The sequence below is a fragment of the Drosophila pseudoobscura genome, chromosome 3, assembly GCF_009870125.1.
Source record: "Drosophila pseudoobscura strain MV-25-SWS-2005 chromosome 3, UCI_Dpse_MV25, whole genome shotgun sequence".
Lineage (NCBI taxonomy): Eukaryota > Metazoa > Arthropoda > Insecta > Diptera > Drosophilidae > Drosophila > Drosophila pseudoobscura.
In genome coordinates, this window is record NC_046680.1 from 4,972,541 (window position 1) to 4,997,596 (window position 25,056).

The 25,056-nt window shown below is 48.1% G+C and overlaps 2 protein-coding genes across 3 annotated transcripts in view; one reads left to right on the forward strand and one right to left on the reverse strand.

Moving 5' to 3' along the window:
• pk (prickle) overlaps positions 1–25,056 on the forward strand; it is a 53,628-nt gene that overhangs the window by 5,749 nt on the left and 22,823 nt on the right. Inside the window, exon 1 of one of the 2 annotated variants that reach the window (XM_015183611.2) lies at positions 16,818–17,656. The exons of the other annotated variant lie outside the window; for it this stretch is intronic. Within the exon in view, the coding sequence (XP_015039097.2) occupies positions 17,403–17,656 (254 nt within the window). The 5' untranslated portion in view covers positions 16,818–17,402. Of the gene's footprint in view, positions 1–16,817; positions 17,657–25,056 lie in introns of those variants that run through there. 2 annotated transcript variants of the gene reach the window in all.
• On the reverse strand, positions 221–2,103 carry nec (necrotic). The gene is made up of 3 exons (XM_001360160.4): positions 1,928–2,103; positions 551–1,864; positions 221–467 (listed from the first exon to the last, which is right to left on the reverse strand). The coding sequence occupies exons 1-3, from the start codon at positions 1,941–1,943 to the stop codon at positions 331–333; spliced, it is 1,467 nt and encodes a 488-aa protein (XP_001360197.2). The 5' UTR covers positions 1,944–2,103; the 3' UTR covers positions 221–330.

Below are 25,056 nucleotides of genomic sequence, written 5' to 3' on the forward strand. Positions count from 1 at the left end.
TGCCAACTTACAGAAGCAGGCGAACAGCAATCGCTGGAAATTCAGAATCAAAATCAGCGACAGAACGAGAATTCACGTGTATGGCTGGGAAAAGGCACCCACCGCCTTGGAATCGGAATCCCAGTCTCATCTGAAGGTGCAGGTGCAAGGGCAGTAGGGGAGGATAGAAAGGTTATCGGTTATAGAGCGAAAGGTTATTCGCAGCGAAGTAGTCCAGGAATATGAGTATTATTCACTTTATAATATGTTTCACAAATGCATCGTTCTCTAGCCTATAGTGTGTCGCAGGATTGAGTGAGGGGAGTCGCGTAGAGTGCGAGGGGGGCCATCTTAGGCCATCGCCGTGGGCTGCAGCACGTGGCCGATGAAGAGCACCGAGTCGGGAGTGCGGAGGGCAAAGACGAACGGATGATCGGCATTGAACTCCCGCGACTTGACGGGCAGAGAGAGTGGCACGAACTTGGCATCTGGAGAGGGCGAGGGGAGAGAGGAAGTCAAATTAGTCCTGGAATGGGAAATCCTATCGAGAGAGAGGGAGAGGAGTACTCACATGAAGCTGCCGCTGCCTCGGATCCTGCCTCGTTCACGTTGAGGAAGGCCTTCTGCAGGATCTTGGACACCCGCACGGGGCGGTCCAGCATTTTTGTGACCTGAGAGCTGCGTGTGAACATCTCGCGGACGCCGAGCTGCTGCAGGGGCTCCGTCATGTCCTGTTCGAACTGGATGCGGAACTTGGGGATCCTAATGGTCACCGTCTCCTGGCGCAGGCGCGCCGCAATCCTATTGAGATCGTTCTGGGGACGGGCCAGTTGCTGCTCGAGCTGGGCCAGGCCATCCACTTGGTAGGGGAGGAGGATCAGCATGCTGACCTCACTGTCGGCGTAGGGCATCTCCAGGGCAGTGGCGCCAAGGTCCGGGAGATCCGCATAGCCGAACACGTCGTCATTGAACATCATGGCCACGTTGCTGGGGGCGCCGCTTCCACGCCGGAACTTGCCGGAAATCGTATCCGTGGCGGAGAACTCGGTGGCCCAGCGGGCCTTGAAGTAAATGGCGTTCACCAGCATCGCCTCCGTCTGGCCATCGATGTCGCTGGGGGTGACTAGTTCCCGAATCTTGTTTCGAGTCTTGTCTGACACCCAGGCGTTTATCCAGCCAGCCGTCTCCCTGGAGCGGCCCATATCGACGGGCTCAATGCCCGAGGAATAGTAGTATTCGGCGTACTCCGGGTAGTCATGATTGATACCCCCCATATTCTTGTTGTAGAACATCCGGCTGGCCATGGTCAGCTCCGCGCTCTGCAGCTGCCGCCGCTGCTTGATCAGCTGTCGGAAGTCCTGCCCCACGGCCTGCGGATCGGGGCCGAATTCTCCTGCCTGCTGCAGCTCCTGGGCGGTCCGGCCCTCGGAGGCCCCATAGATCATGCCGAGCAGCGCGTGCACCGATACTGGCGAGAAGACCAAATTCTGTCTCTGCGATCTGCTGGCGATCGGCTGGAAGAGCTTCGAGCTGAAGCGATCCTTGAAGCTTTGCTTGGCCGGAGGTCGCGTGGGACTGTTGGAGACCGTGGGCAGCGGCACCTCATTGGCACCCAGCACATTGGCCGGCTGTCTCTGGGGCGGTATCTGGCTGTTGGGATTTTGGGGCTGTCTCTCCTGGCTGTTTCCCGGCGGCTGGACCTCCTCCAGTGGCCGTTGGTTGTCTGGCGGGCCCTGGGGCTGCGGCAGGACTTGCCCCTGAGCTCTGGCCGTTGACGGAGACGCGACTGCTCCTCCAAATCGCGATGCGAGGTTGACGGCGTATGTCCCCCGGTAATGGGATTGAGCAGCCACGAGGTAGGGGCCCATCATCAGGAGCAGGATTACTGAAATCGGAACAGAGATTGGAGTACAGATCGCGCCGCAAGAAATGCTCTTCCTCTGCTTACTGCATTTGCTTGCCATTTTTGCTGTTATCTCAGCCGCTTGACCCGTTGTTACGTTACTGCTTACGTCCCTCCGCTTTTCCACTATATTTAAATAAATATAAATAAATTCCTTGTCGTCGTCCGGCCTGCTGGGGTGTAGTGCTGAGACGATCAGCACGATTGCAGCTTTAATACAAAACTGATCATTCGCCCGTCCCAGGGGCGAGCTCGGACTAAGAGATGATCGCAGATCGCAGATGGCAGAGAGAAGCGCGAGACAGAGAGAGAGAGAACCGGTCCAGAACACGACTGAGGCTATAGCATACACTCGTACATATGCTATATGCTGGGATAGGATCGGAGAGCAGCAGCAGCAGAGCGATCCGGCAAACCAGTTGAGCGGAGCACAGCGGAGTCGATCGAAGCTGAGCTTTGTGCTGCTCTCCTCTCCGTCTGTTTACAGGCCGTTGAGTAGGGAAAAACCCCAGCACGGCACTGCTGATTCTAATTGCACAAAGCAATACGGGTACAGGCATCTATGCATAATGCCCCCGGACTCGAGAAAACACACACACATACGAAGAATGCCTGGTTTTCCCGATCTCTGCCCCCGAATGGGACGTTCTTGGGGCGGGCGCGTGGGTTGCCGCTGCGATTCCCATTCCCATTTCCATTGCAGTTGCAGTTGCACTTGGCAGAACTCTGACGTGACTCATCCGAATGGATTCGGTGAAAGAATCTCCAAGTGGAAACCTGACGAGAGTTCTGTTTGTTGTATTTATAGAAGCATTATCTTGGTCTGGGGATCGACTCATAACTCTGCCACTTCCTGCTGACATTTTTATGCTACAAAATGCTACCTAAGCCATTAGATAAATTTTACATTTCGTAGTCCCAGACCATAAATATTAGCGCGAGAACCTAATTAGGTATTCCTCTCCCGGGAGAATCCAGCAGATAAAACGAAAGACCTCACACGGGGTCTCTTTCTCTCTCTGCATCCCAGCCTCTGTTGCAGCTCCGTTTTCATTTCCATTTCCAGTTTCTCTTCTGCCCCAAACGCAACCTTCTTAATTATGTAAAACCCGAACACGAAATGCATTTCATATCAGCACTTCGCTTCGTCCCCCCTTCCGCTCTCAATCTGGTTCGCTCTGTGACCCAATTGCAGGCGGCCGAATGTGTAAACATAATTTACTCCAATTAGAGTCTCCGCCGCCTTATTAGTGCGCCACGCCCACGGCCCCGCACACTGCCACCGCCGCCTGTTGCTTCTGCAACACGGTGAAATTGGGGCACATTCAGAGTACATCGCAGATAGTAGGAATACCCCGGCAGGCATAGGCACAAAATGCAATCAATAAATGCAGAGGAACCGGAGTTAAAAGCCGAAGCGCGGCAGTTGGGGGCACAGCCGAGAGCTAATTGTGGTGCCCCCAGGTGCGTTCATTCCATTCCATTCCATTCAACTCTGTCCCTCTCTCGCTCTCTGTGTGTTTTGACTGATATGAAGTTAAGTGTTTTGCCAGTGCAAACAAGAGCATGCCTCCAATAAACAGAGGGCGAGCGATTTCGGTTTGATTTGGTCTAGGGAACGGAGTAATTCTGTTGGAGGGCAGCTGGCATTCAGAAACAGTTCCTCAGATAGCTTTTGGTACCACTTTCAGCTGTCACTTGAAATAAGAATTGCTTCAATCAGATGCTATCTTTCCCAAGTGCCGATAAAGGAAAATATTCCACAGATGAATCAGTCATTCACATACGTGTATTAGAAGATGCTATTTCTCTGGGTGTACAATTCAGAGAATCTTTATTTTTTATTAGATGATAACCTTTAAAATTCTAATAATTTAAATCTTCCTCTTCTTGACTTCCAATGAAAAAGAATTAATTTTTTAAACACAATTCGGGCTAATAAATCGAAAGAAAGACAAACTAAGTCAAAGATCAATCCGAGATTCATATGAATTGCAGGGAAGTAGAGCATAAATCTAATACAATTGTTCATACGAAGCTTGAAGGAAGAAAAGTACAGTCTGCCTTTTCTCTGCATTCCACTATTCATTCCACTATTCATTGCAATTTCCTTCAATTATTCACTCAATTACCCTCGGATACATGCCCCCCTCTCCAACACAGGCCACAGTCGGGGCGGTGCAGACCGCATGAAAATATTATAAATTGTCACTGCAATGTTGCCTCAATTAGCGAGTGCAACATGTTGCCGGTGTGGCAGGCGAGGCGGGCGAGGCAAACCACAAAAGCAATTTGTTTCTGGAAACCGACTCTAGTTGCCACTCATTAATTTGCGTGCTGAGTGGCGACTCGCTGAGGCATTAAATGGCATAGCAGGAGGAGGAGAAGGAGGAGTAGGAGTGGGTCTCCGATGGATTGGAGGTGGCAAATGAGGCACACACACTGACTGTCCGTTGGTTGTCCGTTGGCTGTCCGTTGGCGTTGCTTACAACAAAATCGCATTAAATTGCACGTTTGCCGCACGATTTGCCCGATTTGCATATAATTATGGTAAATAAATCATAAAGTCGCCATCAAAATATTTACACATGCGACTTCCAAATGTGGCGAGAGTCTTGCAGCCGACAAGACAAGTCTGTCTGGCTCTGCGGCCAGCAACATGTTGCTAACGAGCCGAATGAATGTGGGGACTCTTGCGGAGAACGCACGCTCCTGGAGCCGCTCTGCATCCGGAGCTGGCATCAATTAAAGCGACATAAAGAAAACTTATAATTTTCCTGCAACTTAATCATAGTCGGCATTCTTTGTCCCCCCTGTTGGCTTTTCGCCCCATGCCCCTGTTCTGTACCACTGTGGAGCCACGTAAATGCGGCCGATCATGCATTTAGCAGCACTTATAGAAATTGCTGGGGAAGCTCCTCATCCTCTCCCTCCCTCCGCCTCTCTCGGGTCTTCCTCTATTCGCAAGAACTGGACAGCGAGTGCGGGGGTGGTGGAGTATCGAAAGGGAGCAACGGGTAGAGGGGAGAGGAGACTGGGGGTAATCGCTGTTTAAATTTGTACTTCGTGATGCAATCATTCTGAATGTCGGAGAGCTCTGGAGAGAGTCTCTGGTTCTGGCTCTGGCTCTAGCTCTCGCCTATTAAGCTCTTTTTACGTTAGGCGCCATAATGGGTCGAGCCTTAACACACACACACACACACACACACCCATACAGATATATACAAGACACCCACACACAGAGATTGGGAGAGAGAACAGAGCTGAGGTCAGCAGCCAGTTGTGTTGGGCTCCATTGTTTGCAGCTCCTTTTTTGGGCTTGGCTCTGGGGCTCTGGCTCTGGACCTGCACTCTGCGTGTTCTTTATTGATCTAAATTTGTGGTTTGCAAATTTGTTGGTCTCTCAAGTTCTGTGAAGAGAGACAGAGACAGAGCGAGAAAGAGAAAGAGAGAGCCAGTCTGCTGCTTATCTTTTGGCATTCCATTGGCATTTGGGCCGAGGAGCAATTGCTGTTATTTCCTTTATAGATTTAACTCCACTCTAATGAGCCGAAATCTTAAGCACTGCCATCTCTGCTGGCGGCCCATGTCTGGCACTGGTATTGTAATCAGTTAACGCTTAATTGGGGCCCCAGCCACGCCCCTGAATCTCTGGTGGGGCATGCAATGGTGGGCCGCCACGGCTGGGAATCAGAAGCGAGATTAGGCGGAAGTACCGCTAAAGCAAACTGCCAATGCCAGTAGCAGCCTTTGTGGCTGGCATTTTGTTTTATTTCTTGTAACCAACTTCTCGACTGGCCAATATATCAGAAAGAAGAAAAAATAAAAAAGTGGATGAAAAACAACAAGGGAACAAGCCCGCATGTAGCAAGTACAAGAAAACGAGCGGAACACCCTTTCATTAGAGTAAAAACCAAGGCGAAAAACAACAACTGCAGAATAATGATGAATTGCGGCATTATCGCACGGTAATACCCCCATGGAGGAGACGACGACGACGACGACGACGACGAGACCCAGAACTACATAGGAAACTGGAGCACTCAGGCACGAACAGGGCCAGGCCACGTCAGGGTGGAGACCAGGGCAGAGGAGACCAGGCCGGGCCAACAGAACAGACCCAAGACCATGCCAGATCCAAGAGCCCGAGAGCCCGCGAGCCAAGAGCCAAGACAAATATGTAATTGGCCGGCAGACACGAAGGTGCGCGAGTATCACGTACCACACAGCCAGGCTCAAATGCATCGACATGATGATTTATTTGCATTGCAAAAGACAAGAACATGGCACTGTGAGAAATCGGGGGAGGAGGGAACAGAGAGAGACTCCTCACAGAAAGAAAGTTGTTTCATTTCCCATCAAGCTTCGAGGCAACAGACTCGTATAGCTACATAATTCTTGGCGAAGGTCAAGTGTTAGAGGAAAACCCAGTTCGTCTGCCAATTAAAATCACTAGCAAGTGCGAATGCAAATCCTTTTCTTTGCCCAAGCGTTTCTTTCAGTGCGCTTGGAAGAGAGGAAAATCCAACACGTAGTCGTGGCCAATTTCCCGAACAACTTAATTGAATTGTGCTCTGGGCTCTGGGCTGAGTGCAACGCCTCGTATACGCAATGTTTGCTCCTCTTCAGCTACGCGGCTATCGGCGGCAGTCGCTCATTTGCATTTTCCAGTAAGCACGCACGCAGAGACCCCTCCCGTAGATCGACCTTAGATGCATAATACGGTTTATTTCTGGTGTGTACTCGGCTGGCCCCAAACCCTGACACACCCACACCCAAACCGGAGCAGAGCCGAGCCGCCTTCAACTTTAACATTTTGCCACGGATCGCGGACTTTGGCACTTTTTGTGGGTTGCAATTAAACGTTTGTTTGCCACAAGAGCGAGAGACTGAGACTGTCTGCAACGCCCAAAAGTCTCTCGCGGATCCACCCATGACGATTGCCTTTGACATTTGGGCAGCTGGAAAACTGAAAACAGGGAACAGGGAAACGAGAAAAACGGGGAAAACTAAAACCAATTTAAAAGCGTCAGGGATTTGAGGCAGCTTGTTGTTTCTGTTTCTGTTTTCTGCCATAACTAAGCCGAGGCCCGATCGCTCTCTCAGATCGCTCCACAGAGCCTCAGAGCCACTGAGCCACTGAGCCGCACCTTTGTCGGCCTGTCAAACTGGAAAACTGGCCAAGAGCCAAGAGCCAAGAGCAGCAGCCGGCCAACAGTTTTGACAATTTACCACCAGCTCGAGCTTGGATTTTGGATCTGGACTCTAAACTCGATGTCCGATTCCGACTTGGATTCGGACTCGGACTCGGACTCGGACGTCTGTCTGACCATTTGTATAATTGGCATCTCTAATTTTTTGCTCTTGCCGGGTAGCTTGGCGGGGATCCCGATCTCCCGACTGCACTCACTGCCTGGATGGCTGGATGGCTACCAGTCGGAGCCGCATGCCCGCTGCCCGGTGACTTATTATGGAGTTGGTAGCTGGAAAATTCACGATCAGCGAGCGGTTCTGGCCGCGGCCGGTTGAGCGTGAGTAATCGGAAAGCTAAGCGCGTTGCATAAATATAAAAAAGGAGAAAAAATGGGAAAAATTGTGTACAATAATGAAACTGGTTTCTGGTTTTGGGGCGGCAGCTCTAAGAATTACAAGCTCGCACTCTTAGAGAGAGAGAGAGAGATAGAGAGAGGCCGAATGTGGGATAGAGGGAGATGGAGCAACATGAGCCAGTGTTGCCATAATGCTTGTCATAAATTCTCCAAATTACCCAACACGCCGCGCGGTCTCTCCGGCAGCCGCAGCTAATGTCGAGAGGCTCTCCGGGTCTCGGGTCTCGGGCTGTGCCTGATTGCAAATTGTGTGACAGCGGACTGCGCTCCGCTCCAATCCGCTCGGCGTAAATTGAATTTATGAAGCTCTCTCTCTGACTCTGAGCTACTTACTCGAAGGATTAATTGTCCCATGAAGCCAGACTGCAGCCTCCAAGTCAGTCCATCTGTCAATCAATGTCTCTCTCTGCCCCATCCCTTCTCGGACCGATAATTGATATTGATTTCAAAACATGATCTTCAATCGATGGCAATTGATGTACGGTTCCATTCACAGTCCATTGAACTTGTCTCGATTCGGAGATCGTACATTTGACATCAGATTCCCATTCCCCTTCACGAGAAAGCCAATCACAATTTTTAACTTGCTAGAATTTTATTAGAATTTTATGTCTCGCTTAAGCGCTGCCAAAGGATCATTAAAGTCCGACAAAAGACTTCTTATGTGCCCTAATATAGAGTCATAAAGTATTAAAAGCAGTTGGAATAGCATAAGGCAAAATAAAGATTACATTCATATCAGATTGAATAAACAAAATGTTGAAATATCTGGCAGTAAGGAATAAACAGGAAATAAATTCGATACTGCAGTAATTCTTTGAACATATGAGTTCTTCGGGTATCTCTTAAATTGAACAGAAGAAAACATGTTTTTTTAATTATAAATGAATGATATATTCCCTGAATAACTCTCACTCTAAGGATTGAAGGGGGAGTAAAGTTATTTCCAACTTCTTGGCTTCCAGCACCTGAAACCAGACAGATATTAGCCAAACATTAGCTGGAGTTCTGGCCGCGCGAAGACCAACTTTGGCTTAGCTAATTGCAAATGTCAAAGTTTCTCTCCCACTGATCTATGGACGGGTGGTATTACCTCTGTTACCTCTGACTATACATTTGTTCATATGTATAGTATGTGTGAGTGTGCGTTAACTGTGATTCATTTGCCGTATAGCGCGACGAACTTGTTGAAAATGGTTTCTAAAGTTTCTAACTTTATGGCCAACATTTTGTAAACTTTATTCCGCTTTGTCCACTCGGAAGGCACTTGAAGTTGTCGTTGTTGCTGTCGTTGTTGCTGCTGCTGCTGCTGTCGCTGGTAGGTAGCTCAAGTTCCTCACTTTGAGTTGAGTTTGAGTTGTCAAGGCCCACGCGCGCCTTCAAAAGCGGCTCGGACTGAAGCTGAGGCTGCGGCTGAGGCTGAAGGCCTACCCTACGAAACGATTTTAACATTCTGTTACCGTTTCTTGGCCTTTCTACCAACAACACTCGATTATGGTTACATATGTACTCGTATGCTGCCGCGTATCCATCCCATATACAATATTCATGCGCATTACGCACATTTGCGTAACAGATTCAAGTGCGCGATAAAGAGAGTCTCAAGTGCCACACGGGAGGCAGGAGGGAGAGGCGTGAGGGAGAAAACATTAAACATTACCCACAAAAAAACAAGAAACTGTTTAAAAAAATATATATACCTTCTCCGAGTGGCGGCCCCATAGTTGGGAGCATTACGCAGCAATACAAGTTTTCAAGTGCTCGCCGAAAAGGAGGGAGGGGGGAAAAAACGGGTGATGAAAAAATCTCAGAGACTGAAATATTTTCTGTTTTCTGTTTCGTATTGGATTTGATGTTAGGCCCATGCCCGGTAATGAGTCTGCAGAAGTCTTGCCCCTCGGTCTAGGAACTGGTTTTCTCATCGTTTCTCATTTTTTCCAATCTGAAAATTAACTGTGTTTTGATTAATACCCGATTATTCCGAACCGATCTGAGCTGAACACTGCATGTGTCCATAAATTATGTTTCCCCTCGCCGACTGATGTTCCGACTGTTCTGGCTGCGGCTCTATCGTAATGTGTTAAATGATACTAGAAAGTGGCTCCAACGATCAGAACGGATGATGGAAGGTCTGCCCCGGATGACAGACGTAAATTGCAGGAGTTTTTGCGTAATTTATGAGCAGTTTTCCCCAACTAATTGGCCTAATTATGGTGCAGTTTACTGCGAGGACAATATAAATTGCAGCCCAGCATTGGTCCGTCTCTGTCTCCCCTAGAGAGACGATGGCGATTCACACTTCCGCGACTGGCCCAGAGTTTGTTTTAGCCGAGGCAGTTGTGGCATCAGTTGTTGCTCTTGTGGCAGTTGCAAACGGCAAACAACAAAGGCAGGCAGGCAGGCGGCATCGACAGTCAACGGTCGACAGCTTGAGAGAGTCAAGAGTCGCCAGTGCCATCGCCATCGCCTCGCCATCGCCGTGTTGCTCTGTGTGTCTCTAAACTTGAGAATCGAGTGCAGGGAATGGCACCCAGAGCCAGACTTCAAACTGCAGCATGTGGCTGGGGCAGGGGCAGGGGCACGGGCAGAGGCAGAGGCAGAGGCAGCTTCGGCCTGCAGTGTGTCTGCTGCCAACATCGTGACTAATTACATGCGACATAAAATGAAAGAAACCCCATGCCCAAAGCTCCAAGCTTCACTGCCAGAGAGACAAAGAGAAAGAGAGATACAGGTAGCGGTAGAGGAAGAGTAAGAGGCAGGAGCAAGGAGTAGGGAGCGAGAGCTAGCAACCAGGTCGTATACGTAATTGAAGAAAAAGTATCTGAAAATTGCCAAACAACAACAGCAGCAGTAATTGGCAGGAAAAAGGCACCACCAGCAGCAGCAGCAGCAGCGGCAGCATCATCCACTGAAGTCTTGCAACTTGACAATTCAATAAAACTTGAGCTCTGATTGCCATTCCAGTTGACAAGTCTAATAATCAGCTTTTGGCCATGACATGGCCTGGACTTTCGTGTAATTTGAGGATTTCCAGTGCTGTCAGCTAATTGAAAGTCGCCTCTCTCTTTCTCTCTCGCTCCTTCGCTCTGAAAGAGCGTCTCCCATCTCCCTGTGGCGGCTGTTCATTAAATCTGCATCTGTTGCAGTTGCATTCTCCTGAGCCGAACAATTTATGTGGCAAGTATTTTTAGAGCTGGCCACAAAAAAGTGCAATTGCAACAGCAACAGCAATCGCAACTGTTGTTCTGTTTCTGGTTTCTGGAGGCTGTTCTCTGTTTCTCATCCTGAACGCCCACTGGCATGCCATTGCCATCTGCTGTTGCAACTTATGCTGCCGCTGCCGCTGCCGCTGCTGCTGCTGCTGCTTCAACTGCTTCGACTGCTGTTGCTGCCACACGAAAATAGCGCAAAGTAGTGCATCAATAAACAATAACAATGCTCCTGCTACCGATGCCGATGATGCTGCTGCTGCTGCGGTGCAAACAAAACAGGAAAAGCCAAAGCAGATCTGGCCGGCCACATGTGCGGATGTTGCAACAACTCCAGCCGCTGGCGAGCAGCGCCTGTCAATAAAACAAAAAACAAAAAAGAAAAAAAAAAAAAAGGAGGAATAGGAGGAAAATCCGAGTAAACCGAAAAGTAAAGCAAAGTGTGGCAGGGGAAAATAAAACATGTGCAAGTTGCAGTGGCCCGCGGTTAAGTGAAAGAAATAGCGGCCAATAGCGGAAATATTAGCGTTTGGCCTGGCTGCCGATCCCAGTCGAGGGAGCCCGAGAGAAAACTCCAAAGGAAACTCCGAACAAAGCCCCTTGCCACCTAGAAGACAATGTGTTTATTATTGCATAGAAAGATGGATAAGAATCGCTGGGTATTGGCCATTTGCAGGCGGAGTAGGGGGAGTGGGCTAATGACTGACGTTGAAAGCCTTTGGAATATGGAAAGCATTCACTGATAAATCGATCCAAACTGCTATGCTGCTGTTGCTGGATTATATACATATATAGGCATTTAATTTATCCATTGGAACGAGTATTTCCAGTTTTGTGCTCTATCATCCATCTACTCGTAGATCTAAACGAGATCAACTTGCTAAAATCTTACCGATTTGAATGTGTAATGTAACACGTAACCTCTACTGAAAACTACGATTATATAGCCACAGATAAGGATCTCGTAGAAAGAGAACCGAACCGAGCGGTGTAGATCAATTTTACGGTTGAACTCTGGAAACTATGGGAATTGAATCTGGGAATCGTATTCGAGGAGGACTGGGAATGTATCTACTTAGATTCCTCCAAAAACTTCTGCAAAACTTTCGCCTTTCCCTCTCTCTCTCTCTTTTTCTTGTAGATAAAACCATTTGCATTTCCATGCCATCCTTCAATCTCAAATTCGGGCTGCCAAAAACTCTATGAACCTCCCCCAAGGGCAATCCGGAATGCCAATGCCTGAAGTATGCTCGATTACATGTCACCCCACACTCGTATACCACGAGTATATAGAACGAATCAATGCCATCCTGGGCCTAATCCAATTGTCGCTGAAAGGGCAGCCGTCACTGCAGGACCCCTACCCTACCCGTGCGATTCCTGGGCCCAACATCAAATGGCTTGACTTGGCGGGAACGGAACGGAGCGGAGCGGAGCGGAGCGGGGAAAGTCAAACCGATTGTGTTAAATCAAATGAAGCATAATTTTTACTCAATTTATGTATGTACGGGTGTGCGGGCCGGAAATTGCAGGCAGTTTTCCCCAGTTAGCGTTACCGTTGCGGAGCCCAGTCCCAGTGGATCGCTTAGCCTGTCATTCCTTCACCAAAAACGCCCACACCCGCCTAATCGGCAGAGGGTTGATGCTCTGCTTCTGCCTTTGCTGACTTTAATGAGAGCGGACAGGACAGGACAGTTCTGGGCAGGGTGGAGTAGAGATGGAGAGTGCCTCGGGTACATCATATTTCTATTAATGACTTGCATATTTATGAACCCTGGACCCATTGCCATAGCCATAGCCGGAGTCTCGCCCCGTGGGCCCCTCGAAATGAGTGCAAATAAGCTGATTTTAATAATAGACAAACACGAAGCCCAAACACAAACACAAATACTACGAGAACCCGTACTCGTAGCCATCAAATGTGTTCCGAGTTTGTTTGAGTTTTGGTCTTGTTCTGGGCCCCCGGCGATGGATGAGTCTATCTATACAACATACATAGTCTTGGCCGTCGGGAAGGGAGCAGTTAACTGGAATTCGGTTTCCCATTGCGAAAGGCGTAATAAACGGGGCTATTGCTGTAGCGAGGAAGACGGAAGAACCCCCCACCGATCTTTGGCGTGCGGCGCTTTCATCCGCAGTTTTAGTTGCTTTGATGTGGTTCCCTGGCCATGGATTTCGTCAACATGTGGCTCCCGCCTAACGATGCGTGGAAAGTCTTTAAATAAACAGCAGAAGCAGCAGCTGGCGAAGCAGCAGCAGACAGGCCTAGACCAGGGGCCGCCAAGGAAGTTGCCAAACAATATGAACCACATTTGCATATGGTTTCCCCCTCTCTGTTTCTTTCTTTTTGGCAACGAGTGTAACGACCCAGAGATGGGCTTATGGCTCAGCATTACGTCTAATGTATGGCCGAAAAAAGTGGAGTAGTTACTGCCAAGTGCTCGGAGCGAAGCTCTGTCTCTGCTTTATGAGCGCTTCTGTGTGGGCCCATCAACATCAACTGTGGGGTTCCCACATCAGACTGGCGCAGGGACAGGGCCTACGAACTAATATGAAGACGACACAACAATGGGCCTATCAAAGTCAGACAGTCAGTGCCATTCCCTCGCCCCGCTGGAGTCAAAGCCAGCGACAACTAATAGCTCTCCCGTAATGAAGTGTTAAGAAATATCAGACAACGACAACCCGCTAATGAAATACTCGTACTCGTACTCGTACTCGACCAGCATGCCGGGGTACCCCTAAATAGTAGTAGGTACTCTCGAGGCACCGACAAAATTGTAATTGAGCAGCCGCTTTGGTAGTTATTTCCAGATGGTAGCCTGTTTGGTGTCTTTTGATAATGATGGGAAACAGCTTTTGGGCTTGATATTGTCATTATGGCAACGGAACTTCAAGGTGAAGTCGGTTTTGCTGTTCCCATAGAGATTCTCAGCTTTCGTTGCTTTGGGAAGGGAGTTCTTATCTATTCGGTGATCATTAGTAGTTTCCTCCCCCTTCTATTCCCGCTCCTTGTCCCATACATAGCCCCTTCAATCATACATCCCCCAGATTTCCATCGATTTCCATCGAAACGATCCAACACTTGAAATTTTCCATGGCCACAAAGACCTGCAATATTTGGGTAAACCAACCCCAAAAGCATACATACATAGCTGCCGTACTCGTACTCGTACTCGTAGACCCATAACATGTCTGGCAAATGGAATTAGGAAATCTGTTTCGCCAAATCCAACAAATCATGTTAAAGGCGGCCCAGAGCAAGGTGAGTATCGTCGGTCTGGTCGGTCTCTAGCTGGGGACAACGAGAACGAGAACGCGACCGCCGGCGGGCTGAATGTTTATACCGCTCTTGGTTTTGGCTGTTTTGAAAACTGTGCGGTTTTTGGGGAGGACGAGAAAGGAACATGGAAGTGGAGGTGGTGCTGGAGCGGTCTGTGTGGGCGTATGACATTATCGAGGGTGGAAAAGCGTTGCAGGGAGACGGGACACCCAAAAGCAGTCGAAGAAATGCCAGACGGCAAGGGCATAAAGTTTATGTAATTATTTTTATGCCGACTCTCATAGCCGAAGTGGAGTGTGGATTCGAGTGGGGGAGTGCGTGGTGCCGGCCTCTCCTGGGGCTGTGTCAGCGTCAGCGTCAGCCCTTTCCCAGCTCCGTTCGTTCTCTCCCATGTTGTATCCGAGCTGCTAAATATGTGAGTTATGCAATGAATAAAATTAAATTACACAAATGTCATTGGCTGTGATGTTGCTGTTGTGGCTGCTGCTGCCGCCACTGATGCTGGCAGCAACATGTTGCTAATGACAGCCAGGCCTCAAACCCCCCAACACCGCACCACCCCATCCACCACCCATCAGATGCATTTTAATTAAAAATTTGAAGAAGGGCTCGCTTTAATCGAAAGCCTCTGCTGCTGCTGCTGCTGCTGCTGCTGCCACTCCTCTCCGCCTTCTTTACCCAAAACGGAAATTGTGTGCGGCTGTTGAAGTGTTGCTTGTTATTGCTGCTATCCCCCCGCCCACAACACAAAGCCCCCACCCAACCGTAGCCGTGTGATCAGCCTCCACTGCGATATGCATGTTTGTTGTCCTGTCTGCAGGGTTGATTTGGCAAACGACGCAATTTGTTTGTGCTGGCAACAGCAACAGCAACATGAAACAACCTTTGCCAAGGAATGGAATGGATTGGAGTGGCCAGAATGGTGGGTCAGTGGGTGTCAAACGTCGCGGAGTATGAGCTATTTGTGCACATTAAATACCGTAGCGTAACCCAGAAGAGCTTTCACTTTTCCCCGACTACGTGTGGGTGTGCATCCTATTCCCTGGGGCCTCGTAAGTGTTGCCAGGTTGATTGTTTTGCCCTGCACTGGATGGGGTACACAAGAAGGGGTACAGTTGTGTTGACTAAACTCTTTCCCTGCCTTCCTCTGTGCTGCGTGTTAATTGCCGGAAAAAGCTCAGTCAAGCTGGGAAGACAAGCGCGTCTGTCTCTCGGTCGGATGTCCATCTGGGTCTGGGCATAAGCAGCATATGAAATCATAAAATTTAACGATCGCTGCGTTGTCTGGCATCGAGTGAAACAACCCCCTGGACTGACCAGCTACCACCCAGCTCTTCAGCTCTTCAGTTCTTCTGCTCTGCTGTTGTGCTGCGCTGCTGCTCTGCTGCTCTGCTGCGTGGCACGTGTTCAAATTACCGTGAAGACGCTTAGGGGTGCATTCTCCACAGAACAACAGCCGAGAGCCAAACGACATTCAAATTGAGTGAGTGAATTAAAAAACCTGGCAATCAGAGAGAAACAAACTACAGACACAACGCGAGAGACTCTCTTTCTCTTTCTTTCTCTTTCTCTCTCTCTCTCTCTCTGTCTCTGTGTGTGGAACATGTGCTTGCAACAAAATATGAGCATACGTTCGAGCGTTCGTTTCCTTCCTTCCTTTGTTTGCTGTTTTTGGGGTTCGTTCGGTTCGAGTTCCCTTCATGGATTTGCTTAGAGGCTTGTGTGTATGTGTGTGTGTCTGAATGCGTGTGTGAGGGGTAAAAGGTTTTCCTTAGCGTGTGTGTGTGAGTTCACGGGGATCGTGCCGGGCAGACTTTCACGGCTATAAGTTACAACTGAGCACAGTGGTTCGCAAGTCATTGGTTTCTGTTTTACCATCGCTTTGCGGCGAAAGCGAATTGGAACTTCGGGGAATTCGTATAAGAAAAATATTTGCAAATAAGAATTCTGAATCCAACAAAATATGGATGATATCTGGAATATCTGGAAGAAGAAATACAAGCAGTTCGAATGGATAAAGTTGTTCTGTGCCAGACATACTGCTTCGAAAACTGATTTCTGATTTATTTATTATTTATGAATCAGAGAATAACATCTCATCAGATCTTTGTTGTTTTTGCAGTTTTGATTCAGCTTCTTTCATTTTGACTACGAATCCGATATTCTTAGCATCTTAATTTGCTTTTTGCCATCGCTTTTGAATGCATCCCATATTTCCAACCACTGTACCTATTCCATTTTTCGAACAAAATTCAAGAGCTTCAAAAGGTGAACACTCACACACTCGCACACCTTCCTCTCCAGCACCCCGGCGCTGGCACTTTGTCCCCTCTCTTTGGCTACATAATTTCAACAATATGCGTGCATTGAACAGAGCCCTCCCACAGTCGCCTGTCGACGGCCGCCTGCCGCCTGCCGCCTGGCCTCCTTCCACCCCACAGCCGCTTCAAACCGAAATCAGACATAAAAACATTACATTACAAACCCTTATTTTCCACACACAAATGCACTAAAAAAGGTGGAAGAAGGCAGAAGGAAGAAGGAACAAGGAAAAAAGAACGGTATCGCAAGGCGAGACAGCGACCAAAACTGAAATTGAAACAGAGAAACCTTTGATGGAGAGGAGAGGAGCGGCTGGGGGTGGCAGCAGTGGAAGGCGACTCAAGGACGCGAGGCGAAACGGGGCGAGTTCTCATCGGCATCGACAAGGGATGCAAAAGCGAACGCCAGATATTAACCCCTCTCGTGTATGTGTGTGTGTGTGTGTGCCTCTGTGCCTCTGTGTATCTGTGTGCCTTTGTGCGATGTGTTTTCGCCGTGCCCGTCAATTTTGGTGCCAAAACAAACGCAACGAGCATTTTCGCCGATTAGAAGGAAGAACAATCCGTGAGTGCAACGTGAGCGGAGAGCAGCGCGCGCCCGTCGTCCGCCGTCCCGTCGATTTTCGTATAATTTCTGATAACCCGCTAAAGATTATTCGAATAAATAATACAAATAATAATAATAATTCGTGAATCAAGTGGCAAAAAACCCGAAATGGCATTCCAGTGAAATCAAAATCCGGGAAAAAGCTGAAATCTCTAGAACACAAATTTCTTGTGTACGCTGGCTGTGTGCCTTTGTTATTGTTTGCTCCGCTGCTGCTGCTGCTGCTTCTTCTTTCAGTTGCTCTCTCAAGGAATAGTTCTGTGTGTGTGTGTGTGTGTGTGTGTTAGTGTGCGTGGAGTGTCTCTCCCAGGACCTGCGACTGTGAGCGTGGGCCAGCGTGTGAGTCAGCGCAAATGGCAATGCGCATCTTTGTTTACCCACGAAATCCCCGGCCAGAAGTGCGGTTCCAGTGAAAGCGGCGCCAAAAGTCTTGCGGTCTTTTCCCATCCGTGTGGTTTTTTTTTGTTTTCGTTTTTTTTCGGTCAGAAACAATGAACGATTCGTTTGATAATTTGCATGCCGATAGCGATAGCCAAAATCATTTGAGCCACAGCAACAGCAACAGCAACAATAATGGAAATAATGGCAATGATGGACCCCATAATGAAGGCGATTCGGACGAGGAGGTTATCGAGGGCATGGCCCTGCTGGAGGGCAACTATCAAGTGCTGCGCCAATGGGTGCCACCCGCTCCCAACTATTGGGATGCACCGCCCAAGGCCATCATCAAGTCGGCCGAAGTGAGGTAAATATCAAAAGGAAATGCTAAACCAAGAAAAACTACACTGCGAGAAATTGCAAGCAGTCTCGGAACATGACGAGAAAGTGAATGATCTCTTTAAGGGATCTTCGTGGGTTCCAATGTCTAGATGTGGACACGCCACATCTAACATCTAATATCTGTTGTTCGGATATGTTGTGCTCAGTGCATCAGCATCACCATCTGCCAGAGCCAAGCACTTGTGTCAGAAACATGCTTATGCAATTAAAAGTGCAATTTTTGCATTTACATTTGGCCATTGCCTTCAATAACTTTTAATTAAGTGCTTCGCTTCGGCATTGATTTGACAGCGCATTCCATTTTGCTGCTCACAAATTGCACAGCAATTAACTCGAATCAGCTCGATCTGCCCCGCATCGAATCGAGTGGAGTCTGGAGTCTGGTCTGGCCTGCTCTGCTCTGACTTGGAGCTTGAACTGGACATGGAGGTGGGGTGGGGCTAGAGATTGGGCTGGTGCTGGTGCTGGTGCTGGTGATGGCGATGGTGCTGGGGCGTGGGGAACAGGCGTCTCTAACGGTCCAAGGCAGCCGCTGGAGTCGGTGCCATTCAATAAAAGTGCAGTTATTTGTAACGCACTTTTATGGCCACACAAGCGATGGCCGGTCTGGTTCGACTACTAACCACATACCCCATGCCATACCGACTCCCGGCGATGGAAATCTCAATGGATTTGGCCCCGACGCTTGACAAATAATTTTCGCATTTTTACAGCCTGCAATTCATTCAATAAAAATTTGATTATTATGGGCGTCATCAAACGCTGCCAGCACATTTGCATGACAAGCACCAACTAACCGGTGGAAATGAAATTGTAGTGCATATTTTCGCAAGTACCCTGGATGTTTAGCGGAGAAAGGTATACCCTTAATTCAGTGGAAGGACTGATCGGTTGTGCCACATCCCAATGGCAGACTTGTGTTCTTTTCTGTTTTGAGTAGATTTTTCATGCCACCAAAGGGTGTCCCCCAGTCGTGCCCCTCAATGCCAGACTTTTATACTAGTTTTATAAGTAAATCCAAGAAATAAAGACATAATCTTCGATATTAGAGGAACCGTTGTAGCTTAAACTATACTCCATACAGTAAAAGATTATAAATACTCTTATTATATGGGGGATCCGTTACCTCACTCAATGCGGCGGGAAATTGCGGGGATTGATCATAGATTTACCCGTGATTCTTTGGGGTTTCATTCATCGACTCAACCTAAGAACCCACAAGATCCGACGGGTCGTGAGTGCATTGTGCATCGATAGAGTATAAACAGATTGTCGGCTGTCTGTCAGTCCTCACTCGACGAGCGCCAACAGTTGGCGCTGTCTGGATCCGAGTCTGCTGCTCCGAGAGTTGCTGCTGTGTCTTACTGTCAACACCAAGTGGTATGCAACATGCAGCTGGGACAAGTGGTGGGGGCAGCTGTAGCTCCTCTACAAGTGTCTTCGTCCCAGTCGTCGTCGTCGTCGTCGTCGTCGTAGTCGTTGGCGTTGACAACTGCAGCATGAGTCTGCGAAATTGAGTTGCAGTTGCCGGCTGCCGGCTGCCGCTACCAATGCCGCAGCCTCCTGTATCTGCATGCCTCCTTTTGCTGGCTGCCTTCTGGTGCTTTTTCTGGTAAATAATAAATGCGTTACTTGAGAGCATGCGAAATGGGAAATCAAAATGCAAACGCTGCCAGATTTCTTGCGGCTGCCTCGGGATGATGCACTTGATGCAGCAACAATGTCTTTCCCGGTTTTGGCTTTGGCTTTGGCCTGGCTTCGTTTTGTTTTTATCCGCCGGGCCGTTAAGTGCAACAGCAGCAGAAGTCGAAGCAGACGAAGAGGCGAGCAGCGGGTTTCGCATTGCTGGGAGTATCTTTTGCACGTTCTCAATATGCATTTCTGAATTACAATATGTTGATTGCATTTCGCCGGCACGTAGATGGAACACATGCACTCCACGGCACTCCGGGGCTTCCAGCTCCGCGCCGCTCCACTCCCCTGCACACCGCCTTGCCATAATAATGATGAGTATTGAAATTGGTAACAATGCAGTGCATTTCCGCACACCACAAAACAGTCGGAGACGCAACCCCAACCCACTACCCCCTTCCCAGGCAGTCCCAGTCCGTGGTTCCTCCGCTGCGGTTAGTGGGGCCTTTGTTCTTGGCCAGGATACGGATACCCTGCTCCTCTGCTCCTCTCCCTCGGGTCTAAATTACTTTATACTCGCAGCATATTCTGGCTTTGTTGGTTGCCTGGGTAATTGATATGGCTTTGTTACACTTGGCCAACTCGGGCTGTTCGCTCTGTTTCGCTTTCCGACTTTTGTTGAGCGAAAAGTTTCCTTCGAGGACGAACTTATTTCACTTCCCTTCACCGCTTTGAGGGCAATGGGAAATCCTTGATTACGACCCGACCCCTAACCCTTAACCACATGAAAGCCTCCCTTTGCCGTCGGCCCAAAAACCGCAGATGACATAATTAATGAACCTTCGAACCATCATAAATAAGGAATGGTTTATAGTTATTCCTTCTTGTTAATTTTGCACATGACTCGTATATAAATCAATTTCATATTTGCCCTTTTCTCTCCCTCTCCCTCTCCCTCTCTCTCGCTCTCGTTTCAGGTAAGTTGATATACGACGACGACAACTGCAACGACGACGACGACGACGATTCCTTTCTCTTTGCCGCTGGATGGTGGCCTATGGCTGTTGACGGTGCCAGTCACAATGGCAACATTAACTATTTTGAATTGTGTGAAGGCGGCACGTCAATGTCATTGAGTCTCGAGGTAAATGGAAATGCAAATAGAAATGGAAATGGAAATTCCAGCTCGAACAGCCAAAGGCTGCCGTGAAAATTACGAGGACTTGTCACACGACCCAACCTTTTCTTTACATACATTTTATTTCGGGTGTTTTCTCGTTTGGGAGGATTTTTAGCGCATTAGCACAACAGTAAAGCAAGCCTCATAAATTGCAATTTGGGTTGGCAAAGAAGAGGACTTTCGTTTGCCAGTGCTGTAAGAATGCTTTAATGATATTTCTGATATTTTTTTATATTCCTTCAGTCCGAAAAATAGGCTTAGATGGACCCAATTTAGCTGGATCTTGGTCTGAATCGTATACAAATTGTAGACTGCCAAAAATTGACAACAGGACATACAGAACTAAAGTAATCTTCAGGGATTTCATATTGATTCGGCACACATCAGAGCAGGAATCTATTAGCCCCAAAGAGGAAGGAGGAAATGGGGAAAAACTATTTCCATGCCTGTGGACACACCTGTGCCCCTGATGTGGCGCTAACTTTTCCCATTATTACGGCCTTTAATGGGCCAATGGAATTGCCCATTTTCGAAGACGTCAGTCAGCCCCCGTCACACCACGCTGCCCCAGTTCCTGCCCCTTTTAATGGCACCAAATGTTGCCCGGAAAAACTTTGTATCCCCCTCGGACTGCCGTTTGGTCTCGGCTTTGGCTCTGGCGCTGACTTCGATTCCGGCGCTAGTTTGCATTGATTTGATGACACTTTGGGGGTTATTTTATTTCACTAATAAACGAGCCCCGCCCCCCGTCCCAGCGATGGCGTGTCAAAACGTTGTCTGCACATTCGGGCTGCTCTTCTGACGTTCAGGCGCTGGTTCTGGGTGTCTAACGAAATGTGGCAACAAACGAGGTCATTATGTTTGCAATTAGCCAAATTGATTTCCTGATAGGCCCTGACCCTGTCCCCACCCTTACCCACGGTTCTAGCCTCGAATCCTAGCCCCGCCGTAGCACAAAGAACGAATTCGTTAAGTCCCTAATTAGGCCTTAGCTAATTGCATTTGATTTTCATTTTCAAACCAGTACAGCACCCTTCCATGGGTACTCGGAGTACACGCATCTTTGATGGCGACGGCACCTCGGGAGCTTCACACGCCACGCACTGCCGCCGCTCCATAAATCATAAAACCATAAAAGCATCTCGACCACCTCTTGGTGCAACAAAAACAGCATTTCCGCTCACACTACGTTCCACGCTTGCCATCTAATTAGCCCAGAGACCGGCCTAATGTCATGCTCTGACAGGGGGGGCCTAATGATCTTGGGGCCAGCAAAAGCATATGGTTGCTGTGACCAACTAACATGGTCAATGGCGAATTAGCCTTGAACTCTTCACAAGGCTAACAAGGTTGACATACGCGCTTTTTGTCACTCTCTGATGAGTTAAATAAATAGGGCTAGAAGCCATTCGCGACTGAGATTTCACGGGGATAAAATGCATTGCTCAGTGGCGACACGATCGACATTTGTCGATTTACGGAACTATTCAACTACATGTGCATGTACATGTAACGGCGCTCCCTGAAACTTACATTCTACAAAGATCTGACTATTGTCAGTTAAACAAAAAATACATATTTATCAACAGCCTTTCATAATATGTTGTCGGAAAGTTTAATTAAAACGTCCATATATATTTATAAAAGTAATCCTTTACTTATCAGTTCTGTGAATCCTTACGTAAACATTCAAAATGCTCTCCATGTCTACATACATATACATATAATCTACAAACCTTTTACATGGGAACTAACTTTCGATAGAAACTGTAACATACTTCTGGGGTGCACTTTATATTTCAGATCCTCTCCACTAAACGCGATCCACAGCCAGAGAGTCGCCAGACAGAAAAAAGTGAGAGAGAGAAACGCGAAATTGAGCTTATCTCTCTGTAAGCGTATCTCTTGCTTTGAGTGTGGAGTGGATGTTATTTCGATTAAGCATCTGAAGCAATTTCGAAATTCTTTTAAGTCAATTTATAATTATTTGTATGGCTTATTTTTATTCTACCAGCAAAGAATATTATCCTAAATATATTCCAGCTTCTATAAACATTAAAAACGAATTGTTTCTAGATATTTCAATTGAATATCTTACGAAAAGTCACTCAATGAATTTACAAACGCGATCCACAGGCACACCGGGCCCCTGAAACTGTATCATACTTCTGGGATGAATGAGCTTCATTCAACAAGTTATACCAGGATACTCTGTATTATTTGGTAATATCCTTACGGAATCAGCAATTATCGCTTAAAGATCTTCTGCTCATAACTTAAGGGACTTTATAATGGGATCATTTGAGCTGGTTGAGCCCGCTACCAAAAAGCCTCTCTCTCTCAGGGCTCAAGCTCAACCAAATGCGATCCACAGAGAGCCTCACAGCGTGTCTCTCCACGAATGATCCACATTGTGGTTGGGATCGTTCGGCCAATCCGATTCTACACCTGTTGCCGTGCGCTTCGTACCTCCATCGACCGGTGGTTCATTCATTCCGTGGTCGTTTTCGGGTCGCCCCGTTGATGTCGATTTCGGTTCATGTTATCTTGCGCCAGATCTGTCATTTACCGTTCTCGCACCAGATCGGTGCAAAGTGCGCAAAAACAACATCCATTTTAACAGCAGCGCAGCTGACAAAAAAGCTGCCAACTGCCAATTTACACAAATGCCCGATTGCGGTATTTAGAGTGAAATCAATAATCGCATCGCTCCCCGAGCGATCCATATCTCAGTGTCCAGAGAGTAGAGTGCAGAGTGTCGAGTATCGAGTGTCGAGTGAAGTGCGAAAAAGGATCACAAAAAGCTGTGATCGGAATACCCATTCCCCTTATACAGCGCGACGCAGCGCGTTCAAGTATGCAAAGATCCGGGGTCCCTCCAGTGAAGGCGGACGGCAGCGGATAAGCCGCCAAAGTGCCGAGTGAGGTGCGACCAGGGCCAGTCCACATTGTCTCCACAGCATTTCATACGATACGGATACAGATACCAGCAACAGCAACAGAAACAACAACAGAAACAGCAACAGAAACAGCAACTGCTGCAATAAAATTACATTAAAAATCAAATGAAATACGAGGCCGATTTGATATTCGAGGCACAGGCATCGGCCCGGCTGCCCCAGCATAATATTTTTATGGGCTTTATCAAAGAGTCAGAATCGGTCAGTCATACAGAAGTGTTTGTTTGTGTGTACGTGTGTATGTGTGTGTGTGGTGTGTGTGTGTGTGCCGAAAGTCGTCGAAAGAGTTGAGCAACGAACTTGACGGGATACAGCGTAATGGCATTCATAAGCCAGTGCCAGCAGCAGCAGCAGCAGCAGCAGCGCACTTTATTTGATTTATTTAGATGCGTTAAATTTTAATCGCCGCTTGCTGCGCACTTTCACCATTCCCCATTTCCCATTGCCGCGGATGCCACAGCCGCAGCCGCAGCGGCGCCGCGCAGCATCGCGGAATGAAGTCATAACCAAATAGGCTTACGACCCGCTCTGAGCCATAAAACATGGTCCAAGCTGCACATTACTTGTCTAGCCATAAAAACACTGGCAAAAACCCAAAATAATTTGATTACCGAGCCACACAGTGCGCGGCTTTCTCTGCCGCTGGAGTACCTCTTGATCCAATTAGCCAGAAGGAGAGCAGAGGCAGTGGTAGCAGAGCTTGGCTCTAGCTTCAAGCCACCCACAAGCCTCACCGCCGATTGTAATGGAATTGACTTACATGGTCTGCAATGTGTCAACAATGGCTTGTTAGCAATTGAGTCCCGATCCGAATCCGAGCCCGTGCGTGTGTGTGTGTGTGTGGGCCGCCGACATGAGTTTTGCAATGGAAAAACACCTTATTGACAAGAGACTTTTGACTCGACCAACTGCACCTGTGTGTGTGTGTGTGTGTGTGCGAGTCAGTGTGTGTACCTGCGTGTGGGCTTTGGTCAGAATTTATCTTTGATTTCTAATTGCTTGACATGCCAATTTAAATTTAATGCTCGGCCGATAGCAATTCCAAGAGAATTCCCGCCAGATATCCATAAACTTCGAATGCCTGACGGACAGACAGATCCCGAAACGGAACCCCACAATTTGCCACAATATTTTATCGCTAGCGCCTTGGTTACACCAGAGCCAGAGCCAGAGCCAGAGCCTCGATTAACCTAATCAATTTTCGCACAGCTCGTTTTTGATTTGGCTTTATTAAGAAATTCTTCGTAATTATATACGGATAGCCGCCGGGTGGCAGGCAGCAGACAGCAGGCAGCAAATCGAAAGAAAACTGTTGTTTATGGTGTGTTGCGGCGCTGGGGCAACTAGTTGTCTCAATTATGGCTCCGACTGCATCAACTTTCTCCCTCACTTTGGCTGCTGCCGCTGCCGCTGCTGCGGCTGCTGCTTAACCCAAATCGACGCCTCTAACTAACTGGCGTGTTAATTTGTTAGTTTCCACTGGCCATCCAGACAGACAGACGGACGGACGGATGGCCACTCGGAAACTGCCAGAGCATGAAGACTATGAAGAGAAGATGGAAAACCAACGAAAAGAATCTCATCTCATCTCGG